At 43.4% G+C, this 24,332-nt stretch overlaps 1 protein-coding gene across 1 annotated transcript in view; it reads left to right on the forward strand.

Moving 5' to 3' along the window:
* C2H3orf33 (chromosome 2 C3orf33 homolog) overlaps window positions 1-24,121 on the forward strand; it is a 35,787-nt gene extending 11,666 nt beyond the window's left edge. Inside the window, exons 2-5 of the mRNA XM_077290703.1 lie at window positions 4,144-4,203; window positions 5,400-5,553; window positions 13,623-13,783; window positions 22,463-24,121. Coding sequence (XP_077146818.1) covers window positions 4,144-4,203; window positions 5,400-5,553; window positions 13,623-13,783; window positions 22,463-22,744 — 657 coding nt within the window. The 3' untranslated portion in view covers window positions 22,745-24,121. The remainder of the gene's footprint in view (window positions 1-4,143; window positions 4,204-5,399; window positions 5,554-13,622; window positions 13,784-22,462) is intronic.
* The last annotated feature ends 211 nt before the right edge of the window (window positions 24,122-24,332 follow it).

Here is a 24,332-nt window from a genome sequence, read left to right on the forward strand (position 1 = left end):
TTAGTCAAGCAAACAGGCTTGAATTGGCTTAGTAAAATCTGCATTTCTTCTGTTTGGTACAGATCTCTCAGGTAGGTTCTACTTTGAGTGCTAAAGGCAAGTCTATTACATAATTAGCTTTAAAAGATGACATACGTCATTTTGGTACATCCTATAAAAGGACATACTACTGTCCTGGGAGCAGAAAATCCCACGAGTTGAAAGAAGGGACTCCTTCAGCCTTGGAATGCTTTGCCTTAAGATATTAGGACCATCTACAATTTGCATAGTTTTGGGGGCACCCTCAGGGCACATTTGTTCAGAGCGGCCTATCACGTTCCCTAATCAAACTCATTTTATGTTTGTGTGTGTGTGTAGCCATTCACTATCTCCATCTATCCCCACCCCCTGAAGATGGCTGTGCCATCATTGTAAATAAAACATTGTTGATACACCCCTGTACTTTGTATCTTCCCTGCCTCATTGTAGAGTGTAAGCTCTCAGGAGCAAGGTGGGTTTTTTTTGCTTTAATTATTATATGGTTGTTACTTATGACTGTTGTGTTTGAGACTGTCAAACTGTAAAGCGCTGCGGAATATGTGGACACTATATGGATGGAAGTTTATTATTGTTGTTATTATTAATCCTTCCCAAACTCCACATTCGGCAATCAGATAGACAGACAGATTCTTTTCTCATAAGTCTGTTGCGGTTTGTTTTCCAGGGACATCAGCACTGCCTTTTGTACCTTGTGGTGAAGCAGCAGCACTGTGTCGTGGCAGAGGATCCCATTCTCGCGGCTCGTACAGCAGTCACGGCTCCTAAGATAAATGAAACTGTATCCAGGGCTCTTACTGTTAAGACCCCTTAAGGTACCGTTACACTAAACGACTTACCAACGATCACGACCAGCGATACGACCTGGCCGTGATCGTTGGTAAGTCGTTGTGTGGTCGCTGGGGAGCTGTCACACAGACAGCTCTCTCCAGCGACCAACGATCAGGGGAACGACTTCGGCATCGTTGAAACTGTCTTCAACGATGCCGAAGTCCCCCTGCAGCACCCGGGTAACCAGGGTAAACATCGGGTTACTAAGTGCAGGGCCGCGCTTAGTAACCCGATATTTACCCTGGTTACCATTGTAAAAGTTAAAAAAAAAAAAACAGTACATACTCACATTCTGATGTCTGTCACGTCCCCCGCAGTCAGCTTCCCGCACTGACTGTGTCTGCGCTGGCCGTAAAGCAGAGCACAGCGGTGACGTCACCGCTGTGCTCTTCTTTACGGCCGGCACTGACAGTGCGGGAAGCTGACGGCGGGGGACGTGACAGACATCGGAATGTGAGTATGTACTGTTTTTTTTTTTTTACTTTTACAATAGTAACCAGGGTAAATATCGGGTTACTAAGCGCGGCCCTGCGCTTAGTAACCCGATATTTACCCTGGTTACAAGTGAACACATCGCTGGATCGGCGTCACACACGCCGATCCAGCGATGACAGCGGGTGATCAGCGACCAAAAAAAGGTCCTGATCATTCCCTACGACCAACGATCTCCCAGCAGGGGCCTGATCGTTGGTCGCTGGCACACATAACGAGATCGTTAGCGGGATCGTTGCTACGTCACAAAAAAGCGTGACGTTGCAACGATATCGTTAACGAAATCGTTATGTGTAAAGGTACCTTTAGTCTCACTGCCTCGTAGTAGATAATCTCCCTCCATAATGAGGAAGAAACCTACTTTTCTCTAGCCATGGAATATGGTTACTCCCACAATGGCAGTCTGGGTGTATAAAGATCCCTGAGAAGATTGCCTCTTGGGATATGTATGTGCGTAATATGCATATATGGACAAATAAGTTGACATACTTATAATGTCTGGACTAATGACTCATATAAATGCAGTTCCGAATAATTTCAAGTGTCGGAAGATTTTTACTAGCACTACCACCACCACCTTCATCGACTCAGAGTCCGGACACCCTGTGTCTAACATCAAGTAAAACAGGAGTGATGATCCACGTTTCTCTTTCAGCGCTTCTAATGAGAAGGCCGACGTTGGTAATGGCAGGAGATATTACCTGCCGGATGGTGTATTCCTTAGTTTCAATAATATATAACCCTTACTTGGGGTTAGACATTTAAGGATTTGGAATAGACGTGATCTCCTGGATGAGTAGTGTGCGTACATTCCAATGCTCTGCCATTATCCATGTACTAACTGTTACTGGTTTGATCTTCCCGCAGTCCAGGACCTCTGTCCTGCAGGTCTCCTTGTAGTACGGTAAGCTGGTCTGTAACCAAGACTTAAGGTACCGTCACACTTAGCGACGCTGCAGCGATACAGACAACGATCCCGATCGCTGCAGCGTCGCTGTTTGGTCGCTGGAGAGCTGTCACACAGACAGCTCTCCAGCGACCAACGATTCTGAGGTCCCCGGGTAACTAGGGTAAACATCGGGTTACTAAGCGCAGGGCCGCGCTTAGTAACCCGATGTTTACCCTGGTTACCAGCGTAAAAGTAAAAAAAAAAAAACACTACATACTTACATTCCGCTGTCTGTCCCCCGGCGCTGTGCTTCTCTGCACTGTGTAAGCACAGCGGCCGGAAAACAGAGCGGTGACGTCACCGCTGTGCTCTGCTTTCCGGCTGGCACTTACACAGTGCAGAGAAGCACAGCGCCGGGGGACAGACAGCGTAATGTAAGTATGTAGTGTTTTTTTTTTTTTTACTTTTACGCTGGTAACCAGGGTAAACATCGGGTTACTAAGTGCGGCCCTGCGCTTAGTAACCCGATGTTTACCCTGGTTACCAGTGAAGACATCACTGGATCGGTGTCACACACACCGATCCAGCGATGTCTGCGGGAGATCCAGCGACAAAATAAGGTGCTGGCCTCCTAGCTCCGACCAACAACATCACAGCAGGATCCAGATCGCTGCTGCGTGTCAAACACAACGATATCGCTATCCAGGACGCTGCAACGTCACGGATTGATAGCGATATCGTTGTTAAGTTGTTCAGTGTGAAGGTACCTTTAACCTGAGCCCAGAAGGATCGATGAAGGAACAATCCTGGGTTATAAGCACATGCAGCTTATTATTGGTCGGTACAGTCCTCATTGTGTGGTGGCTGTGACTTTCACCATATTTTGCTGGGCAATAAGGTTCTCTAAACCTATTCTGGGGCTGCGATGTCTATAAGTATCTATCACAATAAATAACTTGCTGTGGTTCATTATTGGTATTAGAGTACAATGGTTGTATCTCACTCTCTGCTCCTGATGCTTATTTCATTTACCACATTCATACTGAAATTGGCCATTATAGATGTATACCAGGCACTCACTATGGTGATTTTCTTTGTGGATCTCTTTAGATATCCATGGTTTTTCTGATCTTTCAGATCCTTTATATATTTAGTCTGGTTTTTGCCTGGGACTTTGATTCCTGGGCTTCTGTACCCACCCTGGGAGAGTTGCTTTGGTATTCTCCATGGTGCTGTCCTGAGGGACGTAATGGAAAAAGGGAAATTAGACTTACCGGTAATTCCATTTCCAGGTAGTCCCTCAGGACAGCACCCATAGTTCCCTCCCTTATGTGTCTGTTTTTAGGATTGTTCGGGATTTATCTACCGGCAGATCGTTCGTCCTTCGGGTCACCATGGCTCGAAATTAAGAAGAAGCCATTTAATGGTTATTACACACGTGTTTGTAAAGGCACGTTTAGACCATTTATTTCCATCCTTCGGTGGTACTTTGAAAGAACACTGGAGGGTGGAGGTGGGAGGGTCCTTTTAACCTCTCTATGATCCTGTCCCGCTATAGGTCAAGGAAGGACGTCCTCCATGGTGCTGTCCTGAGGGACTACCTGGAAATGGAATTTACGGTAAGTCTAATTTCCCTTTTTCTGTGTATCTGTCTATGTATCTGTCTGTCTGTGTATCTGTCTATCTCAACAGCCACAGGTGCAACTGATAGTGCCTGTCCAAAGAATAGAAGATGTAGCTTTGCAACATTTGCAATCCACAAGTTTTGATATCAAATTGATCTCCTCCTAAGGCAAAGTACTAGGTCTGATAGAGATACCATACAATGCTTATTTCACCCACTTTATATGTGTGATGTTCATAATTTTCATTCATGACTAAAATTTGTTTTGCAGAATATTAGCACAGGTTTGGCAATTGCTGGCATCGTTTTGTGCGCACGGAGCATAAGACTGGTAAGTATGACCTACGCTTGTAATGTATTTAAAGCTATACAATTTTCATATCAAGGTCCTCAGGAATATATTGAAAAGTGACTTCTAGTCTACGTTGAAAATGTCATGTGATCCGGCTGGTCACAGTGTGGGTACAGATGAGGACGGGAACAATGCTGATAACAAGACAAAAGAATGATTTGTACTTTAACCCTTTCTGACATCTGATGTAATAATCCGTCTGTGTGCCCTGGGTCTATCTGATCAGGGACAGATTATGACGTCTGCACGATTGCCCACGCACACAGGTGGTCACGCACCACTTCTGGCACTTTAGTCCCCGAAGTGCTGCAATTGAATGCGATCGCAGCATTCCGTGAGCTGGCAGAGGGCTGACAGCCCCTCTGCCTTTGGATTAGAGACCCTGTGGTATGATGCGAGGTCCCGATCGTTGCCATGATGACCGGAAGTTGTCATGATAACATCTAGGTCACTGAAATAGGAAACTTTTTGATCATGCGCGGTGCATGAGCAGCAACTTTCCCTGTCGGTGCAGAGCTGACAGTTTCTACAAAATGGGGATGCTGCTGCATCCCCATGCTGTAGAAGCAATAAGCCTGCAAAAACTTATAGTCCCATAGTAGAACAAAGTAAAAAAGTTAAAAAACAAACATTTTTTAAATAATTGTAAAAATATTTAAAAAATAAATAAAAAATAAGAAAAATCAAAAGGGATCCGTTGAAGCCTTCCAGAGTTATTACTTCATAAAGTGACAGTGGTCATAATTGTAAAAATTGGCTCGGTCATTAATGTGCAAACCACCTTCGGGGGTAAAGGGGTTAAAGAAATGATATGCACTTTTTCCTTTTCCATCAGAAATTTTTCAAAACCTTTTCTAAGAACAAAAAAATTCTCTAAGTCCTCCTAGTATGACCAGCAAAGTCGACATCTCATATAATTTGAATAGATTTTATTTTCAAAGTGGGTATTGAAGTGGATTTTGAAGCAAATCTACTCTAAAAAGATATGCTCAAAAAGCTCTATGTGAACAGAGACTGGAGATGGCCTCCAGTCTTGTATATTGGGGTCTGTACACATGACTTCATCATGATGTTTGTATTCACAAATTGGAGTCTTCAGTGATTTTGCTCCTTTTTTAATATGGATGTTTTTTTATTTTGTCAAACATCAGCAATAAATTATATTTTTTTACCAGATAACGAAATTTACAAGTGCTAAGGAAATCCCCGAAAAATTTATAAAGAAAAATGTGAAACTCCGTGGGAAAGTGATCCGGGTGAATGGAGAAACAATAGAAATTGATCATGTTCCGATCAGCTTGCCTATTCTGCGATCTGTACAGCAGAGATGTAAGTGCTTGATGTTTTATATTATTCTTATAAAGATACTCTGTACACATTACCACAACCACAGAGCAAAGAAATATATTGTAGAGCTGCTCACCGTGGGAGGAATCAATGGAGGATCAAATAGTAAAGTACAATGTAACTGGTACATGCTCACATTAAATACAGGTGCTTCTCACAAAATTAGAATATCATCAAAAAGTTCATTTATTTCAGTTTTTCAATACAGAAAGTGAAACTCATATGTTAGGCTAAATTCAGATTTGCGTTCGGGGGCTTTGCGGAGGGCTTCGTATGTCCTCTGTTTAGCCCCGCCTACCTCTACATACTTCTACATGCGTCCTGCATACCTATCTTTAACATTGGGTACGCAGGACATGCGTATGTATGCGGATGCGTTTTGACGCACCCGCCGACCGCTCTGGAACGCAAAAAGTTGCATTTTGTGCGGACGGTGGAAGCGTCAAAACGACGCATTCGCATACATCCGCATGTCCTGCTTACCCAATGTTAAAGATAGGTACGCAGGACGTAGGCGGGGCTTAACTGAGGACGTACGCAGCCCTCTGCAAAGTCCCCGAACGCAAATGTGAACCCGACCTTATATAGAGTCATTACAAACAGAGTGATCTATTACAAGTGCTTATTTCTGTTAATGTTGATGATTATGGCTTACAGCCAATGAAAACCCAAACGTCATTATCTCAGTAAATTAGAATACTTTATAACACCAGCTTGAAAAATGTTTTTAAAATCTGAAATGTAGGCCTACTGAATTGTATGTTCAGTAAATGCACTCAATACTTGGTCGGGGCTCCTTTTGCATCAATTACTGCATCAATGTGGCGTGGCATGGAGGCGATCACCCCGTGGCACTGCTGATGTGTTATGGAAGCCCTGGTTGCCTTCAGCTCGTCTGCATTGTTGCGTCTGGTGTCTCTCATCTTTCTCTTGACAATACCCCATAGATTCTCTATGAGGTTAGGGTCAGGCGAGTTTGCTGGCCAATCAAGCACAGTGATACTGTTGTTTTTAAACCAGGTATTGGTACTTTTGGCAGTGTGGACAGGTGCCAAGTCCTGCTGGAGAATTACATTTCCACGCTTTCTTCTGCGTTGCTCAAGGTGTGCATAGCGGCAGTGGAGAAAATCTCTCTTAGGCCGGCGTCACACTGGCGAGTTTTACGGACGTAAGAGCGCAGAAACTACGTCCGTAAAACTCGCATTACATACGGCACAATGCTTCTCAATGGGGCTGCTCCTATTAGCCGTATATTACGGTTCAGTATTATACGGCTTTCTACGGCCGTACAAAATCGCAGCATGCTGCGTTTGTCAGCGTATTGCGCAAAAAAATCGCTAATGAAAGTCTATGGGGGCGAGAAAAATACGGATTCCACACGGACCAGCAGTGTGACTTGCGAGAAATACGCAGCGGTGTTAGTGAAAAGTCGGTAATTCAATTGCCGGCTTTTCATTTCTCCTGCACAAACCCGACAGGATATGAGACATGGTTTACATACAGTAAACCATCTCATATCCCCTTTTTTTTGCATATTCCACACTACTAATGTTAGTAGTGTGTATGTGCAAAATTTCAGCGCTGTAGCTGCTGAAATAAAGGGTTAAATGGCGGAAAAAATTGGCGTGGGCTCCCGCGCAATTTTCTCCGCCAGAATGGTAAAGCCGGTGACTGAGGGCAGATATTAATAGCCAGGAGAGGGTCCATGGTTATTGGCTCCCCCTTGGCTACAAACATCTGCCCCCAGCCACCCCAGAAAAGGCACATCTGGAAGATGCGCCTATTCTGGCACTTGGCCACTCTCTTCCCACTCCCTGTAGCGGTGGGATATGGGGTAATGAAGGGTTAATGCCACCTTGCTATTGGAAGGTGACATTAAGCCAGATTAATAATGGAGAGGCGTCAATTATGACACCTATCCATTATTAATCCAATTGTTGGAAAGGGTTAAAAAACACACACACACATGATTTAAAAGTATTTTAATAAAATAAACACAGCGGTTGTTGTAATAATTTATTGTTCTCTCAATCCATCAGGAACACCCTCGCTTGGAAAAATAATAAACGCACAAGATACATACCTTCTGGTGAACCGTCTCGTCCCACGATGTAATCCATCTGAAGGGGTTAACTAATATTACAGGCAGGAGCCCTGCTAAATGCAGCGGTGCTCCGTGCCTGTAATCCCCGGCGAATGAATGAAATGTAGGTCATTGACCTACATTTCCTTCAGTCGCGGTGATGCGCCCCCTGGTGGATGTCCTCATATGTCCTGGAGCGTGGGAAAAAGTTCCCAGGCTGCAGTTCATGAGAACATCCAGCAGGGGCGCATCACCGCGACTCAATGTAAGTACAGATCACTGCTTTCCTTTCAGCACCCGGGGATTACAGGCACGGAGCACAGCTGCATTAGCAGGGCTCCTGCCTGTAATATTAGTTAACCCCTTCAGATGGATTACTTCGTGGGACGAGACGGTTCACCAGAAGGTATGTATCTTGTGCGTTTATTATTTTTCCAAGCGAGGGTGTTCCTGATGGATTGAGAGAACAATAAATTATTACAACAACCGCTGTGTTTATTTTATTAAAATACTTTTAAATCATGTGTGTGTGTGTTTTTTAACCCTTTCCAACAATTGGATTAATAATGGATAGGTGTCATAATTGACGCCTCTCCATTATTAATCTGGCTTAATGTCACCTTCCAATAGCAAGGTGGCATTAACCCTTCATTACCCCATATCCCACCGCTACAGGGAGTGGGAAGAGAGTGGCCAAGTGCCAGAATAGGCGCATCTTCCAGATGTGCCTTTTCTGGGGTGGCTGGGGGCAGATGTTTTTAGCCACGGGGGGGCCAATAACCATGGACGCTCTCCTGGCTATTAATATCTGCCCTCAGTCACTGGCTTTACCATTCTGGCGGAGAAAATTGCGCGGGAGCCCACGCCAATTTTTTCCGCCATTTAACCCTTTATTTCAGCAGCTACAGCGCTGAAATTTTGCACATACACACTACTAACATTAGTAGTGTGGAATATGCAAAAAAAAGGGGATATGAGATGGTTTACTGTATGAAAACCATGTCTCATATCCTGTCGGGTTTGTGCAGGAGAAATGAAAAGCCGGTAATTGAATTACCGGCTGTTCACAGATATCGCGCTGAATGAAATCTAAATACAGAATATATATATATGTGTCTCAATGACATATATATATATATACTGTATATATGTTTTCCCGAACATTTGAGCACATAAATCCATTAGATGTCGGTTTTGCAAGCCTGCGCGAAAATCTCGCAGTACGGATGCCATACGGATTACATACGGAGGATGCCATGCGCAAAATACGCTGACACACCCTGACTACGGATCACTATTTTGGGAACATTTCTCCGTATTACGGCCGTAGTACGGACGTAAAAAACGGACCGTATTGTCTTACGCCGAGTGTGACGCCGGCCTTAGCAGAAGACTTCATCCACTATAAGTTCAAGCTCAAAACTATAACTATAACTCTGCCCTTCAGCTGGCCAAACAATCCTACTTCACCACCCTCATCACCTCACTATCCAACAACCCAAAACGACTTTTTGAAACCTTAAACTCCCTCCTGAAACCTAAACCTACAGGCCCCCATCACCAACCTCAGCGGTGAGGATCTGGCCTCTTATTTCCTAGAAAAAATCAACCACATCCATCAAGATATCTCAGCCCAATCTCCTCACTACCTGGATGCCCATCCCTGCCTCACCTCAAGCTCACTAGACATCTTTGAGCCTGTTTCAGAAAAAGAAGTTTCCAAGCTCCTCGCTTCTGCTCGGCCTACAACCTGCAACAGTGACCCCATTCCTTCACATCTCCTGCAGTCTCTCTCACCAGTGGTCATCACTCACCTGACTAAAATATTTACCTCTCTGTTTCTTCAGGTATCTTTCCCTCCTCATTTAAAAATGAAATAATAACCCCTTTACTTAAAAAGCCATCCCTGGACCAGAACTGCACTGCTAACTACAGACCTGTCTCTAACCTTTCCTTCATCTCTAAACTCCTGGAACGCTTTGTCCACTCCCGTCTAATCTGCTATCTCTCGGATAACTCTCTTCTCGACCCCTTACAATCTGGTTTCCGCTCTTTACACTCCACTGAAACTGCCCTCGCTAAAGTCTCTAATGATCTAATAACAGCTAAATCCAAAGGTCATTGCTCCCTGCTGATTCTCCTGGATCTCGCTGCCGCATTTGACACTGTGGATCACCAGCTCCTCCTCACTATGCTCTGCTCTATAGGCCTCAAGGACACAGCCCTTTCCTGGTTCTCCTCCTACCTCTCTGACCGCTCCTTCACTGTATCTTTTGCCGGTTCCTCTTCCTCTCCTCATCCCCTTACTATCGGGGTTCCGCAGGGTTCAGTCCTAGGCCCCCTCCTCTTCTCTCTATACACTGCCCCTATTGGACAAACAATCAGCAGATTTGGGTTCCAGTATCATCTCTATGCTGATGACACCCAATTATACACTTCTTCCCCTGACATCACCCCTAGCCTAATTCAGAATACCAATGATTGTCTGTCTGCTGTCTCTAACATCATGTCCTCCCTCTATCTGAAACTAAATCTCTCCAAAACGGAACTTCTTGTGTTTCTCCCTTCTACTAACCTCACTCTACCCAACATTGAAATTACCATGGAGGGTTCAACCATAACTCTCAAGCAGCATGCCCGCTGTCTTGGGGTCATATTCGACTCTGAACTTTCCTTTACTCCCTATATCCGATCACTCACTCGCTCCTGTCACCTGCATCTTAAAAACATCTCCAGAATCCGACCTTTTCTCACCTTTGAAACTGCTAAGACTCTTACTGTCGCTCTTATTCATTCTCGTCTGGACTACTGCAACTCTCTTCTGATCGGTCTCCCTCTTACCAAACTTTCTCCTCTCCAATCCATCTTGAATGCGGCAGCCAGGGTCATATTTCTCTCCAGCCGCTTCACCAATGCCTCCATCTTGTGCCAGTCATTACACTGGCTACCCATTCGCTACAGGGTCCAGTATAAACTCATCTCTCTCACCCACAAAGCTCTCCACAGTTCTGCACCGCCTTATATCTCCTCTCTCATCTCTGTCTATCGCCCTACACGTGCCCTCCGATCTACAAATGACCTAAGACTAACATCCCCCATAATCCGAACCTCGCACCTCCGTCTACAAGACTTCTCTCGTGCTGCGTCAGCTGTCTAGAATGCACTTCCCCAGACGATCAGACTGATACCTAGCCCCGACCTAATCAAGCGCGCTTTGAAAACCCATCTCCTCAAACAAGCCTACCACATCAACTACTCAGTAAACTAACCTGTTCCCTCCTTCCAAATATTATTTTGAATCTGCACCCTACTATTCATCTGTCTCCACACCCTCCATGCACACGATAACTGCACTTGATACTTGACTATTGCACTTAAACACACGGGCTGATGACCAGATCATGCAGCTTTGTATGAAAATCCCTATTTATTATAATTGCCAGACCTGAAATAATAAGCACTTTTCACCTATTGTGTCCCCCCCATTTCCTTGTAGATTGTAAGCTTGCGAGCAGGGACCTCACTCCTAATGTCACTGTTTAAATTGTCTTAACTTGTATTGAATTTATTGTCTGTACATGTCCCAGCTTAATTGTAAAGTGCTGCGGAATATGTTGGCGCTATATAAATAAAAATTATTATTATTAACTCCAAAAAGCTTGTCGGCAGAGGGAAGCATCAAGTGCTCTAAAATTTCCTGGTAGACGGCTGCGCTGACTTGGTCTTGATAAAACACAGTGGGCCTACACCAGCAGATGACATGGCTCCCCAAACCATCACTGATGGTGGAAACATCACACTAGACCTCAAGCAGCTTAGATTGTGTGCCTCTTCACTCTTCCTCCCTACTCTGGGACCTTGATTTCCATATGAAAAGCAAAATTTACTTTAATCTGAAAACAACACTTTGGACCACTGAGCAAACAGTCCAGTTCCTTTTCTCTTTGGCCCAGATAAGACACTTCTGGTGTTGTCTATTGGTCATGAGTGGCTTCAAACAAGGAATGCGACACTTGTAGCCCATGTCCTGGATAGGCAATGACTCCAGCAGCAGTCCACTCCTTGTGAATCTCCCCCAAATTCATGAATGGCCTTTTCTTAACAATCATTTCAAGGCTGTAGTTATCTCGGTTATTTGTGCACCTTTTTCTACCACATGTTTTCCTTCCACTCAACTTTCCATTAATATGCTTGGGATACAACACTGTGTGAACAGCCAGCTTCTTAAGCAATGACCTTTTTGTGGCTTACCCTCCTTGTGGAGTGTGTCAATGACTGCCTTCTGGACATCTGTCAAGTCAGCAGTCTTCCCCATGATTGTTGAGTCTACTGAAACAGACTAAAGGTACCGTCACACTAGGCGATATCGCCAGCAATCCGTGACGTTGCAGCGACCTGGATGGCGATATCGCTGTATTTGACACGCAGCAGCGATCTGGATCCCGCTGTGAAATTGCTGGTCGCTGCTAGAAGGTCTGCACATTATTTGGTCGCTAGGTCGCCGTGTATCGCCGTGTTTGACAGCAAAAGCGACGATACCAGCGATATTTTACACTGGTAACCAGGGTAAACATCGGGTTACTAAGCGCAGGGCCGCGCTTAGTAACCCGATGTTTACCCTGGTTACCAGCGTAAAAGTTAAAAAAACAAACAGTACATACTCACCTGCGCGTCCCCCAGCCTCTGCTTCCTGGCACTAAAGCGCCGGCCCTAAACTGAAAGTGAAAGCAACAGCGGTGACGTCACCGCTGTGCTGTTAGGGCCGGAGCTCAGTCAGCGTCAGGATGCAGAGGCTGGGGGACGCGCAGGTGAGCATGTACTGTTTGTTTTTTTAACTTTTACGCTGGTAACCAGGGTAAACATCGGGTTACTAAGCGCGGCCCTGCGCTTAGCAACCCGATGTTTACCCTGGTTACCCGGGGACCTCGGCATCGCTGGTCGCTGGAGAGCGGTCTGTGTGACAGCTCTCCAGCGACCACACAGCGACGCTGCAGCGATCGGCATTGCTGTCGCTATCGCTGCAGCGTCGCTTAGTGTGACGGTACCTTAAGGGATCCTTTTTAAATGCTTAGAAAGCTTTTGCAGGTGTTTTTTGTTAATTATTCTAATTTACTGAGATAATGACTTTTGGGGTTTTATTGGCTGTAAGCCATAATCATCAACATTAACAGAAATAAACACTTGCAATATATCACTATGTTTGTAATGACTCTATATTATATATAAGTTTCACTTTTTGTATTGAAGAACTGAAATAAATTAACTTTTTTATGCTATTCTAATTTAGTGAGAAGCACCTGTAGGTACCCATATCTCTGTACATGATGGTACATAGCTAGGATATGCTAGTGCTAAGTGACTGCTCGGGGTCCCACCTCTGAGACCTGGCTTCACCCATCCCTAAACTGAACAGTGATGGACAGTGCTGGCTTTTCTGAGGTTTCTTAGCAGACAGTGCTCAATCCAGGCAAGCCTGTGTTGTCAATCACCATAGAGGAAGTGGGGATATGCAAAACCAATGGCTGGAATTGTGTACTGCGTTTTTTGGCCACACCCAGTGTGAACTGTCACGCTAATTAGCATATTTGGTTAATCTTCAGTTTCTGCAGAATGGAGGCAGCTCTCGGAGCACTAAAGGTGAGATTATTATAGGGGCTATATCCCATAGAGGGCCATGTGCTTAGTTTATGGTGTCATTTAGGGCTTACAGACCCCCTTTAAGTGTCGAGCACTCACCACATGGTACACACCCCATAAAGAGAGTATTTTTTAACCTAGTGTTAGGGGGCTTTTCTCCTCATATTTCATAATATGCCTAGTGTCCTTACAATAAAATAAACCTCTGGATTACTGTTAGCATTAGCTCACCATACTTTTCTTTCAGGATTTTTACTTTTTTGTGTATATTAGTAAAATAGATGTAAGTGCAGCATTGCAGTCGGCTGAATTCTTCACAACTCCACCACAGGGCAAGGTCAGGGCAGCCTACTGGTCCGACTGGCTGGAGTGGAACTGACGCAGAATGGCAAGGTCTGGTTACAGGATAATCTCCAACCCTCACAAGTGCTGTGGTTTCAGTTATTGAACAGAGAAGACTCAATGCTGGACTGCTTTGTCTTCATCAACAGGGTAAGGGTCTCCACACTACTAGTAATGCCAAAATATAGCGCAGATCTGGTATTCTTTTAGCAGTAGACAAATCTTTTGAATCAATGAAAAGGGATGAATAGAGGGATTGTCCTCTACCTTAGGATAAGTCATTAATATTAGATCACTGGGGCTTCCACGACCAGAGAACTGTAGAGTAATATTCAATTCAATCCTAGGTCATCAGTATTAAAGTAGTAAACTTCCCCTTTAAAGGACCATTGCAATAGATTCAGTAAGGCTATGTTCACATTACATTTTTGACACACATCTGCAACCCTAAAAAATGGGTGAGATTTAACTGTACCCTTGACAGAGCCATTCACTAGGGTAAAGTAGAAGGAGTCGTTTTGTGCTCTATATTACCTCTGTTCCACCAATATCTGTCTTTTTCAGGCGGACACAAAAGTGTGGTAGACCTCGCTTAGGTATCCACTAGTAATGCGCGAATGTGCTCGGATTCGAGCATGCGATCGGGTGTTATCCAAGTATCTTTGGCGTGCTCTGATAATATTTTCCAGTCCCTGTGGCTGCATGTTCCGCAATACATACAGGGATGGTCTTTTTGTTAGGCAATGCCCGCATGCGTTGCGGCTGTCTGACAACCCAAAACAGCTTCAAAACAGGTCTCAAAAATATTATTGGAACACGGCTAGATACTCGGATAACACATAATCCTAGCATGTTCGCTCATCCCTACTACCCACCTAAAAAGATGGACAGGACCAGCTCAGAGGTCGTAAAGTGACTCGTCTGCTTCATTATAGTAAATGGCTCATTCAAGGAATTTTCACAGCTTTAGGTGGAAACCCAAGATGGAGCTAAAAAACCATGTGGTTCCCAATATTATGTGAACCCATCCTAATACTTTATTTACTACGGGCTTATTGAGTTTATTCAGAGCGGATGTAGGAAACCACTGAAAATGGCAGGCTCTGCATTGGTTCACATGCGCTTTTTTTTTGCTACAGTTTTACTTCTTAGAACAAGTACATTGTCACTGATATATTTTATTGTAGTAAACAGGAAATTTTTGTTGAGGAGATAGTGGTAAAAAAATATATATTTGGAAAAAAAGCTAATGTGATTCCATAATTAGGGTATGTTCACGTGGTTTTTGTGAGAAATTCAAAACAGAGTTTTCAAGCTTAAGCCCCTTCAGGAAACTCTCATTCTTTAGGTAGTTTTTGGAGGAAGTTTCCTTTCCCTGAAGCTGTTCTGAAGAAGTTTTGGAAGAGTTTGTATTTTTTTTGCAGTCTTTTTTGTACAGTCTAGTTTGAAGAGGTTTACTTTCAGAATCCGCTTCAAAGAAGTGATGTGCATTTTCCTTTTTCCCCAGAAGTTCTTCACAACCTCTTAAAAAAATTATAATAAATACAAAAAGTCTTCATATGAACAGTACAGTGGATTTGGAAGAGTTGAGGAAGATTTTGGAAAGTTTCCGCTAAAAACCTGTAAAAAACTTTGTATCCAATCTGAGTTTTTTATACGGTGTTTTTAAAACATAAACCTCATGCTTCAATCAAGACTCATGGTTTTTGAATTCATGAGTTTTGTAGAGTTTGAGTATGTGCACACTGACAGTTTTTGCTGAGTTTTTAGAGCAGAAACTGATTGGAAAACTTTTTGAGGAGTTTTGAAATTTTTGGAGGGTTTTGAAAATGTATGCTCCGTTTCTGCTCCAAAAACTCCATATGCACGTAGCCTGTGTTTCAAGAAATACTGAAAATAACTGTGTAATCAGACCCTAAAGTCATTAACACACAGGAGCAGGGCTGGCATCACCAGTTGGCGTTCCCTGGCAAGTGCTGAGGCCCTGAACGAACGGGAGGACCCACTTACTGTCGGGGACACCGGCACACTATGGGTCCGGTGAGTCGGGGTACCTGGCACCTCTTATACTCACCTCTCCCCGTTCCATGCTGCTCCGGTCTCTTCAGCGTCTTCTGACTCGCTGTGACGTCTCAGTACAGAGGGCGCGATTACGTCACTACAGCACGCCCTCTGCCGAGCAGGGCAAAGTCAGAAGTCGCCGAGGCAACCACAGCAGCGGGGAATGAGGAGAAGTATTTGATTATTTTTTTTATGCATGGAGCAATATATGGAGCCATTATATTGTATGGAGCACTATATGGGGCCATTATACTGTTTGGAGCATTATATGGTGTCCATTATACCGTATGGAGCATTATATGGGGCCATTATACTGTATGGAGCATTATATGGGGCCCATTATACCGTATGGAGCATTATATGGGGCCATTATACTGTTTGGAGCATTATATGAGGCCATTATATTGTTTGGAACAATATATGGGGCTCATTATACTGTAGGGAGCAATATATGGGGCTCATTATACTGTAGGGAGCAATATATGGGGCTCATTATACTGTAGGGAGCAATATATGGGGCTCATTATACTGTATGGAGCAATATATGGGGCCCATTACACTGTATGGAGCAATATATGGGGGTCATAATAGTGTATGGAGCAATATATGGTGTCCACAAAACTGTATGGAGGACTATGTGGTGCCCATAATACTGTATTTCCTGCACATATGTTGTTTTTTTTTTTCTCGTTTTTGTATAGCACTTTTTCATGTGGGTTCCAAGCGGAATTCGCCTGAAAAAGACATTGCATGCACATACCCTTTCCGTTCAATGTCCACTCCATTTCTGGTCAAAAAAACTTCCCCAAAAATTCAGCGTGCCACTCTCGGTAATGTTTTACCTTGTGCTTTTTTTGGTGCCTTTCTAGCTGTTTTGTGGCAGCCGGCTTGTTTTATATGTAAAAAAGAAAATAAATAGTTACGCCTTGTGAAAGCTGAAGTGGTTGAAAGAAGTTACAAAAGACATGAAATATGCACATCCAGTTGTATCAATGTTGCTGTGCATAGTTTTTTATTTTTTAGCACTTTTTCAGGAAAGTTTCAGGCAGAATATGCTAGCAAAAGATGCCGGCTGTGCGTAACCTAAGGCTATGTGCACACGTCAGGATTTCTTGAAGAAATTTCCTGAACAAAACCGGACATTTTCTGCAAGAAATCCACATGTTGATTTTTTGTTTTTTTCGCGTTTTTTTTCGCGTTTTTTTCTGGAGGTTCTGGGATGCAATAATATAGTGGGAAATCCGCAAAAAACCTGCAAAATTTATGAACATGCTGCGTTTTTTCCTGCGATGCGTTTTTTTCTGCAAACATATGCACAAAAATTGCAAAATGCATTCTAAATGATGGGATGCATATGTATGCGTATTTTAAGCGTTTTTATCGCGTTTTTATAGCGAGAAAACGCAAACAATCCGGAACGTGTGCACACAGCCTAATGGTTTTCCTTGGATGATCACCATGGACTGTTTCTTATAACATCTTTTCTCACCAAATACATTTATCACAAAGCCATAGCACAGCGGATAAATCTCCTGATTATACTGATCATGACAACGGGAGGGTGGGGGGTCTCATGTCTCCTTGTGGATGAAACAGTGGTGCACAATGCATCTCTCTACTCACTGTCTATGAGAGCTGTGGTCAGATTACTAGAAGTGTATAGAGCAGTGGTCACACATTTTGTAGAGCTCCATGCACACAGGCATTTTTGGGCTCCTATATTTCTGAGGGGCCCAGTGCTCAGACCCTCAGGTGTCAGACTCTTATCCTGACCCGAAACACACAACCGGGGAACTAAGGAGTGGCTCCGTAAGAAGCATTTCAAGGTCCTGGAGTGGCCTAGCCAGTCTCCAAACCTGAACCCAATAGAAAATCTTTGGTGGGAGCTTAAACTCAAGGTTGCTCAGTGACAGCCCCGATACCTGAAAGATCTGGAGAAGATCTGTATGGAGGAGTGGGCCAAAATCCCTGCTGCAGTGTGTGCAAACTTGGTCAAGAACTACAGGAAACATCTGACCTCTGTAATTGCAAACAAAGGTTTCTGTACCAAATATTAAGTTCTGTTCTATTGTATCAAATACTTATTTCATGCAATAAAATGCAAATTAATTATGTAAAACTCATACAATGTGATTTTCTAGATTTTATTTATTAAGATTCTGTCTCTCTGTATACCTACGATAAAAATTACAGACCTCTCTCTTTGTTGGTGGGAAAACTTGCAAAATTGGCAGTATGTCAAATAATTATTGTCCCCATTGTACATGGTGCACAAATTGGCAGTTAGTTAGGGCAAAACCTTTACTTATGTCTATGAATGAGAGTAATGTAATGTACATTTTTAATCTTCAAATATTCATGGTTACCAATCCTCTGAATTGAGGTGGGGGAGGGGTAGGTCTGAGGTGTATTTTTGGTCTTAGTTTAGGCTTGTCAGTTCATCCTAACAAATAAGCGTATACATGTAACTGGTTTACTACTCCATTAGTCCATATTTGCTTTCCAGACAGAAGTCTCCTCTTACACATGAGCTACACAGAATTATCATATTAATAGAAATCATAAAATTACATAAACCTGTTTTTCCTGATATTTCTCTAACTTAGGTTCCTTTCCAGGTGTCTCACCTGCGGCATTAGAAGAATGTCCTTTCTGTGTTGAATAGACAGAACAAATGCAATTTATTTTGTGAGGCTCTGTACACATTTCCATTTGCACATTCTGTTTCTTTTCCATTTAGGTTTCTCAGACAGATTTTGCCTGGAACTCGCTTTCAAAAGTGCTAAAAAATCACCTGAAATAATGAACATATGCACAGCAATGTCAAAATGATTTACTGTGCATAAGTTTTGTGATTTTATTTTAACCCCTTCACAACATGTGATGCTCCAGCGCTGAGCCCTCATCTTTTCTGGCACATGACAGCTGATTTGATCAGCTGTCATGTGTCCCTAAAAGCTGCAGGATTGCAGCTTCATGTCTCTTAAGGAAGACTACGGAAGCGAGGAAAAAAAAAAGTTTGCCCTATTCAAAATAAAACAATACAAAAATACATATTTGGTATCGCTGTGTTTGGAAACGCCCGATCTATCAAAATAAAAAAAGGATTCTGATCAGTTAACGGCATAGCGAGAAAAAAATTCAAAATGCTAGAATTGCGTTTTTTGGGTCACTGCAACATTGCAATAAAATTGTTTAAAAAAAAAAAAAAAAAAGCTTTTGGATTTTTCTTTTCACCACTTATATAAAAAGAACCTATGGTATACATGTTTGGTATCTGCAAACTCGTAATGACCTGGAGAATCATAATGGCAGGTCAGTTTTAGAATTTAGTGAACATGGTAAAATAAACAAATTGCACTTTTTTTTGCTGTTTCACCTCACTTGGAATTTTTTCACATTTTGCAGTACATTATATGGTAAAGTAAATGGAGTAGTACAAAAGTACAACCTGTCCCGCAAAAAAACAAGCCCAAGGCCATTTTGACAACAAAAAAAAAAGTTATGGCTCTGCGAAGCGAAAAGTAAAAAATGGCCTGCGCGTGAAGGGGTTAACCAACTTAAGTCTCCAAACCTGTGAACCTGCTAAAAAAAAAAAAGTGACCTGCCCATTCTTCAGTTGGCTTTTGCTTGGAAGCCACTACTATCTTATCCTTGAAATAAAAAAAATAGTCAGTGGCAAAGCCACTGTAAAAATGTTTCCATAGATGTCAAAAATGATGCTTCGGGAAAAAGACTGCCAGCGTTTTCCTGGAGCATCCACTGCTTCAAAAGCGATGCGGGTACATCGATGTGTAAGACATTGTGTGCCCATACCTTAAAGGCAATCTGGTAGTGGGATTACCGCTCCTAAGCCATCTATATGGACATGTAGGTCATAGGAAGCTGAGTAACATGATACCTTGATATCTGAGATCCGATGTCTTATTGCAGAGAAATCCAACATTTTTCTTCTATGTAAATGAGCTGTTAAGATCTATGGGCCGAACACTAAATTGCATGAGAGATTTATGTATTGTGAATGAAAGGGGTGTTACCAATGTGAGACATGTAATGACTGACAGGCTGCTCTCAGGATTTACATGTCTCACATTGGTAACAAAGTGTTTCATTTACAGGGAACCTGTCACCCCCAAAATCGATGGTGAGGTAAGCTCACCATCATCAGGGGCTTATCTACAGAATTCTGTAATGCTGTATATGGAGCGCCTCCAGACGCAGGGCCGCGGGGTACTCGGCACCGGACCTCTCTGTCTCGGTCCTGGGGTTGTCACGGTGGCTAGACCCGGTCCGTGACCCTGCTAAAGGGCGTCCAATGAAAGGTGTGATGGTGGTGCGTGGTGCAACGCGCGACGAATAACGAGGACACAGGGCTGCAGTCTCTGCCTCCCTCTCCCTCTGCCACAGGATGTTGCCTGGATCCAACCCAGTCAGCTTCTCACTAACTTCCTATCCAGCCCCCAGCTTTACCAGATTGTGAGGAGTGGCCTAGTACATATAACCCTTTGCTCCCCCTGGTGGCCAGAACGTGAAGTGTAAAGTGTGACTGTGATACCTGGTCAGGTGAACTCCTTAAGTGCCATCAGACGTACCATCACTCCCCTTAGCGGCGGAGCGTCAGTACTGCAACGACCAGGACTCTGGGGCGCTGCACTTACAAGCCGCCGATGTTACCTGAAAGAGGAGAAAAAGACGTTAGATTATACTCACCCAGGGGCGGTCCCGCTCCGATGGGTGTCTCAGGTCCGGTACGGCGCCTTCCATCTTCATTCCATGACGTCCTCGTCTGGTCTTCACGATGCGGCTCCGGAGCAGGCATACTTTGTCCTGTTGAGGGCAGATCAAAGTACTGCAGTGCGCAGGTGCCGGAAAAGTCAGAGAGGCCCGGCGCCTGCGCACTGCAGTACTTTGCTCTGCAGGGCAGACAAAGTACGCCTGCGCAAGAGCCGCGGCGTGAAGACCAGAAGAGGACGTCATAGAATGAAGATGGGAGGCGGACCTGAGACGCCCATTTGACCGGACCGCAGCGGGACCGCTCCTGGGTGAGTATAATCTAACCTCTTTTTCTCCTCTTTCAGGTAACATCGGCGGCTTGTCTACAGCATTACAGAATGCTGTAGATAAGCCCCTGATGACGGTGAGCTTACCTCACCATCGATTTTGGGGGTGACGGGTTCCCTTTAAAATCATCTCTGGAGGCAGATTCTCAGGGAGATCAGTGTCCGGCCCATAGATCTCAACAGCTCATTTACATATTAATAAAATGTGGAATAGACATCAGATGCAGATATCAAGTTATCCTTCCTTTCAACTTACTATGACCTACATACCCATGCTGTATAGACGGCTTAGGAGGGTTGATGCTACTGACACCTTCCCTTTAAGGTCACCTTCACATTTCCATTTGCACGTTCTGTAAAACTTTGCATTGCACATCTGATGCATGTGAAAGCACAGAGACCCTATTAACTATTGTGAGGTCTGGGGTTCATTTTGTGTTCGCTTTTGGAGCAGAAGAAAAAATTTATAGGCAGAACTATGTTTTCAGTTAAAAAAACGGACAGCGAATGAGACCCAGACAGACCCCATAATAATAAATGGAGGTCCTTATTCTTCCGTTTGCATCAGTTATGCAGTGGATCCATTTTGTACATGGATTCCATTTGTCTGTCTCTCTAAATGGAATAAGTGGAATGTGCAAATACAAATGTGATGATAACCTTAGGGCTGTGTTCATATGTAGCATAATATGTTGCTTTTTTTCTTTTTCTCAGAAAATTTGTGTTTAAGGCTATGTGCACACGTAGGAAAAGAGGTGTAGAATTTTCTGCACAAAATCCGCATCTCCTAGCAGAATCTGCAGCCGCAGATTTGCCGCGGTTTTTATGCGGAATTGCTGCGGATTTTGTTCGGATTTTATGCGGTTTTTGCCACTGCGGATTTTTATCATGGAGGGGTGCAGAAACGCTGCAGATCCGCACAAAAGAAGTGACATGCACTTCTTTGAAATCCGCAGCAATTCCGCACCATCTGTTCCGCCGAACTGTCCAACAATGGGCATGAGTGTTCATGAATTCACATCCACTTTACTGGAACTGTTTGTTTTTTTTGTACATTTCATTTCTGCAGACTTTTATGAGGTTTCTATTTGATTAATAAAAAAAAACATGTAAAAAATGTATGTTTCTGAGTGAAAAATCAAAACTTATCTGTACTATAAAATACGCCTTAAACACACTGCTTCACATCTGCACCAAAAACTCAGCAACAAGGAGGAAAACACAGAAAAAAAGTGCGATAACCAGACAAGATTGTTCTTGCTTATTATGGTGCGGACGTCTGCAGAAAGCATGGAAAAAAGAAAAGAACTGCAGCATTTACGTCACGTGTGAACACTGCCTTATGCTGTTAAGTATTGTAAGGTGATCTAAAATTCTATGTACAAATACAACACAAAAAGCTTTAACATGTCTGACTGTAAGAAGTTATTTTAGGAGTATTGCTTAGGGGCATAACCTCTTTATCACTTCCAGTAGGAATGACGTCCTGTCCATGCCCACCGGTCACCGGAGCCTGCAGGAAATGATTTACCCTCTTTGGTCTCCATGTAGATCACCACAATGGCTCATGGAGAGATCATTATTATGGTGCCAATTTATTCCCTGTCACTCCATTGCCAAAATAAAAGTTTGCTGAATTCAGAAATCTGCTGGGGCACCAGTGATATGTTCAAAAGCTTCATCTCAAATCTTAATAATCTCTTTCCAGGGAGGTTTCATGAATGACTGTCTGAACGTGGTGGTGTTAAAGGAAGGACTAGGAAGAACAGCTCATATTCGGGGTGCACATCAGGGGCCAGGACAGCACTTGGCATTTTATAAAAGACTACTGCAAGCTGAAATCAAGGCACAGAAGGCACAAAAAGGTCTCTGGAAAGAAGAGAGTCAGCAGAGCACACTGACCGATAAAATTCTCCATGTTCGTTTTATTCAGCATATGAAGCAATTCATTAGTTTGATGGCAAAGTACTGGAAGAAATGGAAGCCGTGAATATATGTCATGCTGTCATTTTATTTCCGGTGGCACAGGACTGGATGGCTACAGTGGGACATTTACACATAGCAGCACACGTCCTATTCTTGCCATGTACCATAGAACCGTGATCTGTTCATTCAAGGACGGAATCGCATCACTGTTATGGCTGCATATTTCTTTGTAGGGTTTGATTGTTATCAGCTATATCACCTTATTGTCTCTAAAGGTACCGTCACACTCAGCGACGCTGCAGCAATATAGACAACGATCCGATCGCTGCAGCGTCGCTGTTTAGGTCGCTGTAGAGATGTCAAACACAGCAGCTCCACAACGATGCAGGAGCGATCCTGTGACGTAGCGGTGACTCACTTATCGTTCTCACAGGTCGTTAGCTCCATGTTTAACATTGCAGGCATCGTTGCTTTTGCTGTCAAACACGACGATACACGCCGATCTGACGACCAAATAAAGTTCTGGACTTTAAGCTCCGACCAGCGATATCACAGCAGGATCCAGATCGCTGCTGCGTGTCAAACACAACGAGATTGCTATCCAGGACGCTGCAACGTCACCGATCGTTGTCGTTCTCGTTGTAAAGTTGTTTAGTGTGAAGGTACCTTAAGTGTCAGTAGGTTATCTATGCGCTGCCTGTTTAATCCAGGTCATGGTATACATGGTGTTACATTGCATAACTGTTTTCCAGGAGACAGGCCAACAAGGGACCAGGTTACTGTGGGGATCCTATATCTAGGCCCTCTCTGACCCTCTGTTAGTGGTTAAATAACCCAAAAATAAAGATTCCCAAAGCAAGCAAATCCTCTTGTAAATTGTGTAACGAGACCACTATGACTCCTGATTTGGGTATTAAGCCACTACTAGACAGATCTGGCAGAAACTTTTCTCCAGGAGAAATTCTGATCTCCACCAGCATCATCTATCAGAAGGTCCTGTACACATCAGATAGTCAGTTGTCTGTTGCTGGCTAAATCTGTATGTTCCGACGACTTTAGTAATAATTGCACATTTTAGCTACTACAGTCCACTGTATTAGTGAATTTCTGCAGTACTTGGTTTATTGATACATTAGGCCCAATATAATTTATAGTAAAATGTTGAATACCTTTAAAATGATGGCTCTCATTATCTTACTATTTCTGTACTGATTTCTTTTGCCTTTTCCAGGTGAGTGCAAGTCTGTCTTTTCATCAAGTTATATATACCAACGCAATTAGATTTACCCTCTGCAGATTTTTAAATATTCAACATGTTTTATCACTGTTTTACTGCTGGTCTTCTCCGAATTTTAACTATCCAAACACAGTGGATAAAATCTTTAGAAATAGTCACATCCAAATAATAAATAGTGTAGTGTCTAAGGAAGGATTGACCTTCCATGTGTGTTCTCTTCTTCATGTGTGCAATTGTACATTGGATTGGTGAAAACCATCACTGAATTCCCAATTATTAGACTTGGGCTATGTTCCCGTGATGAGTATTTGGTGAGTTTTTCATGTTGCAGATTTTCTGCAGCATTTCTGTGATGTTAGCCACTACTCACAGACTTGCTGTGAGGCTGGATAGTCAAAAGGTGTGGGGTCAGTAC

This window comes from Ranitomeya variabilis, chromosome 2 (assembly GCF_051348905.1).
Source record: "Ranitomeya variabilis isolate aRanVar5 chromosome 2, aRanVar5.hap1, whole genome shotgun sequence".
NCBI lineage: Eukaryota > Metazoa > Chordata > Amphibia > Anura > Dendrobatidae > Ranitomeya > Ranitomeya variabilis.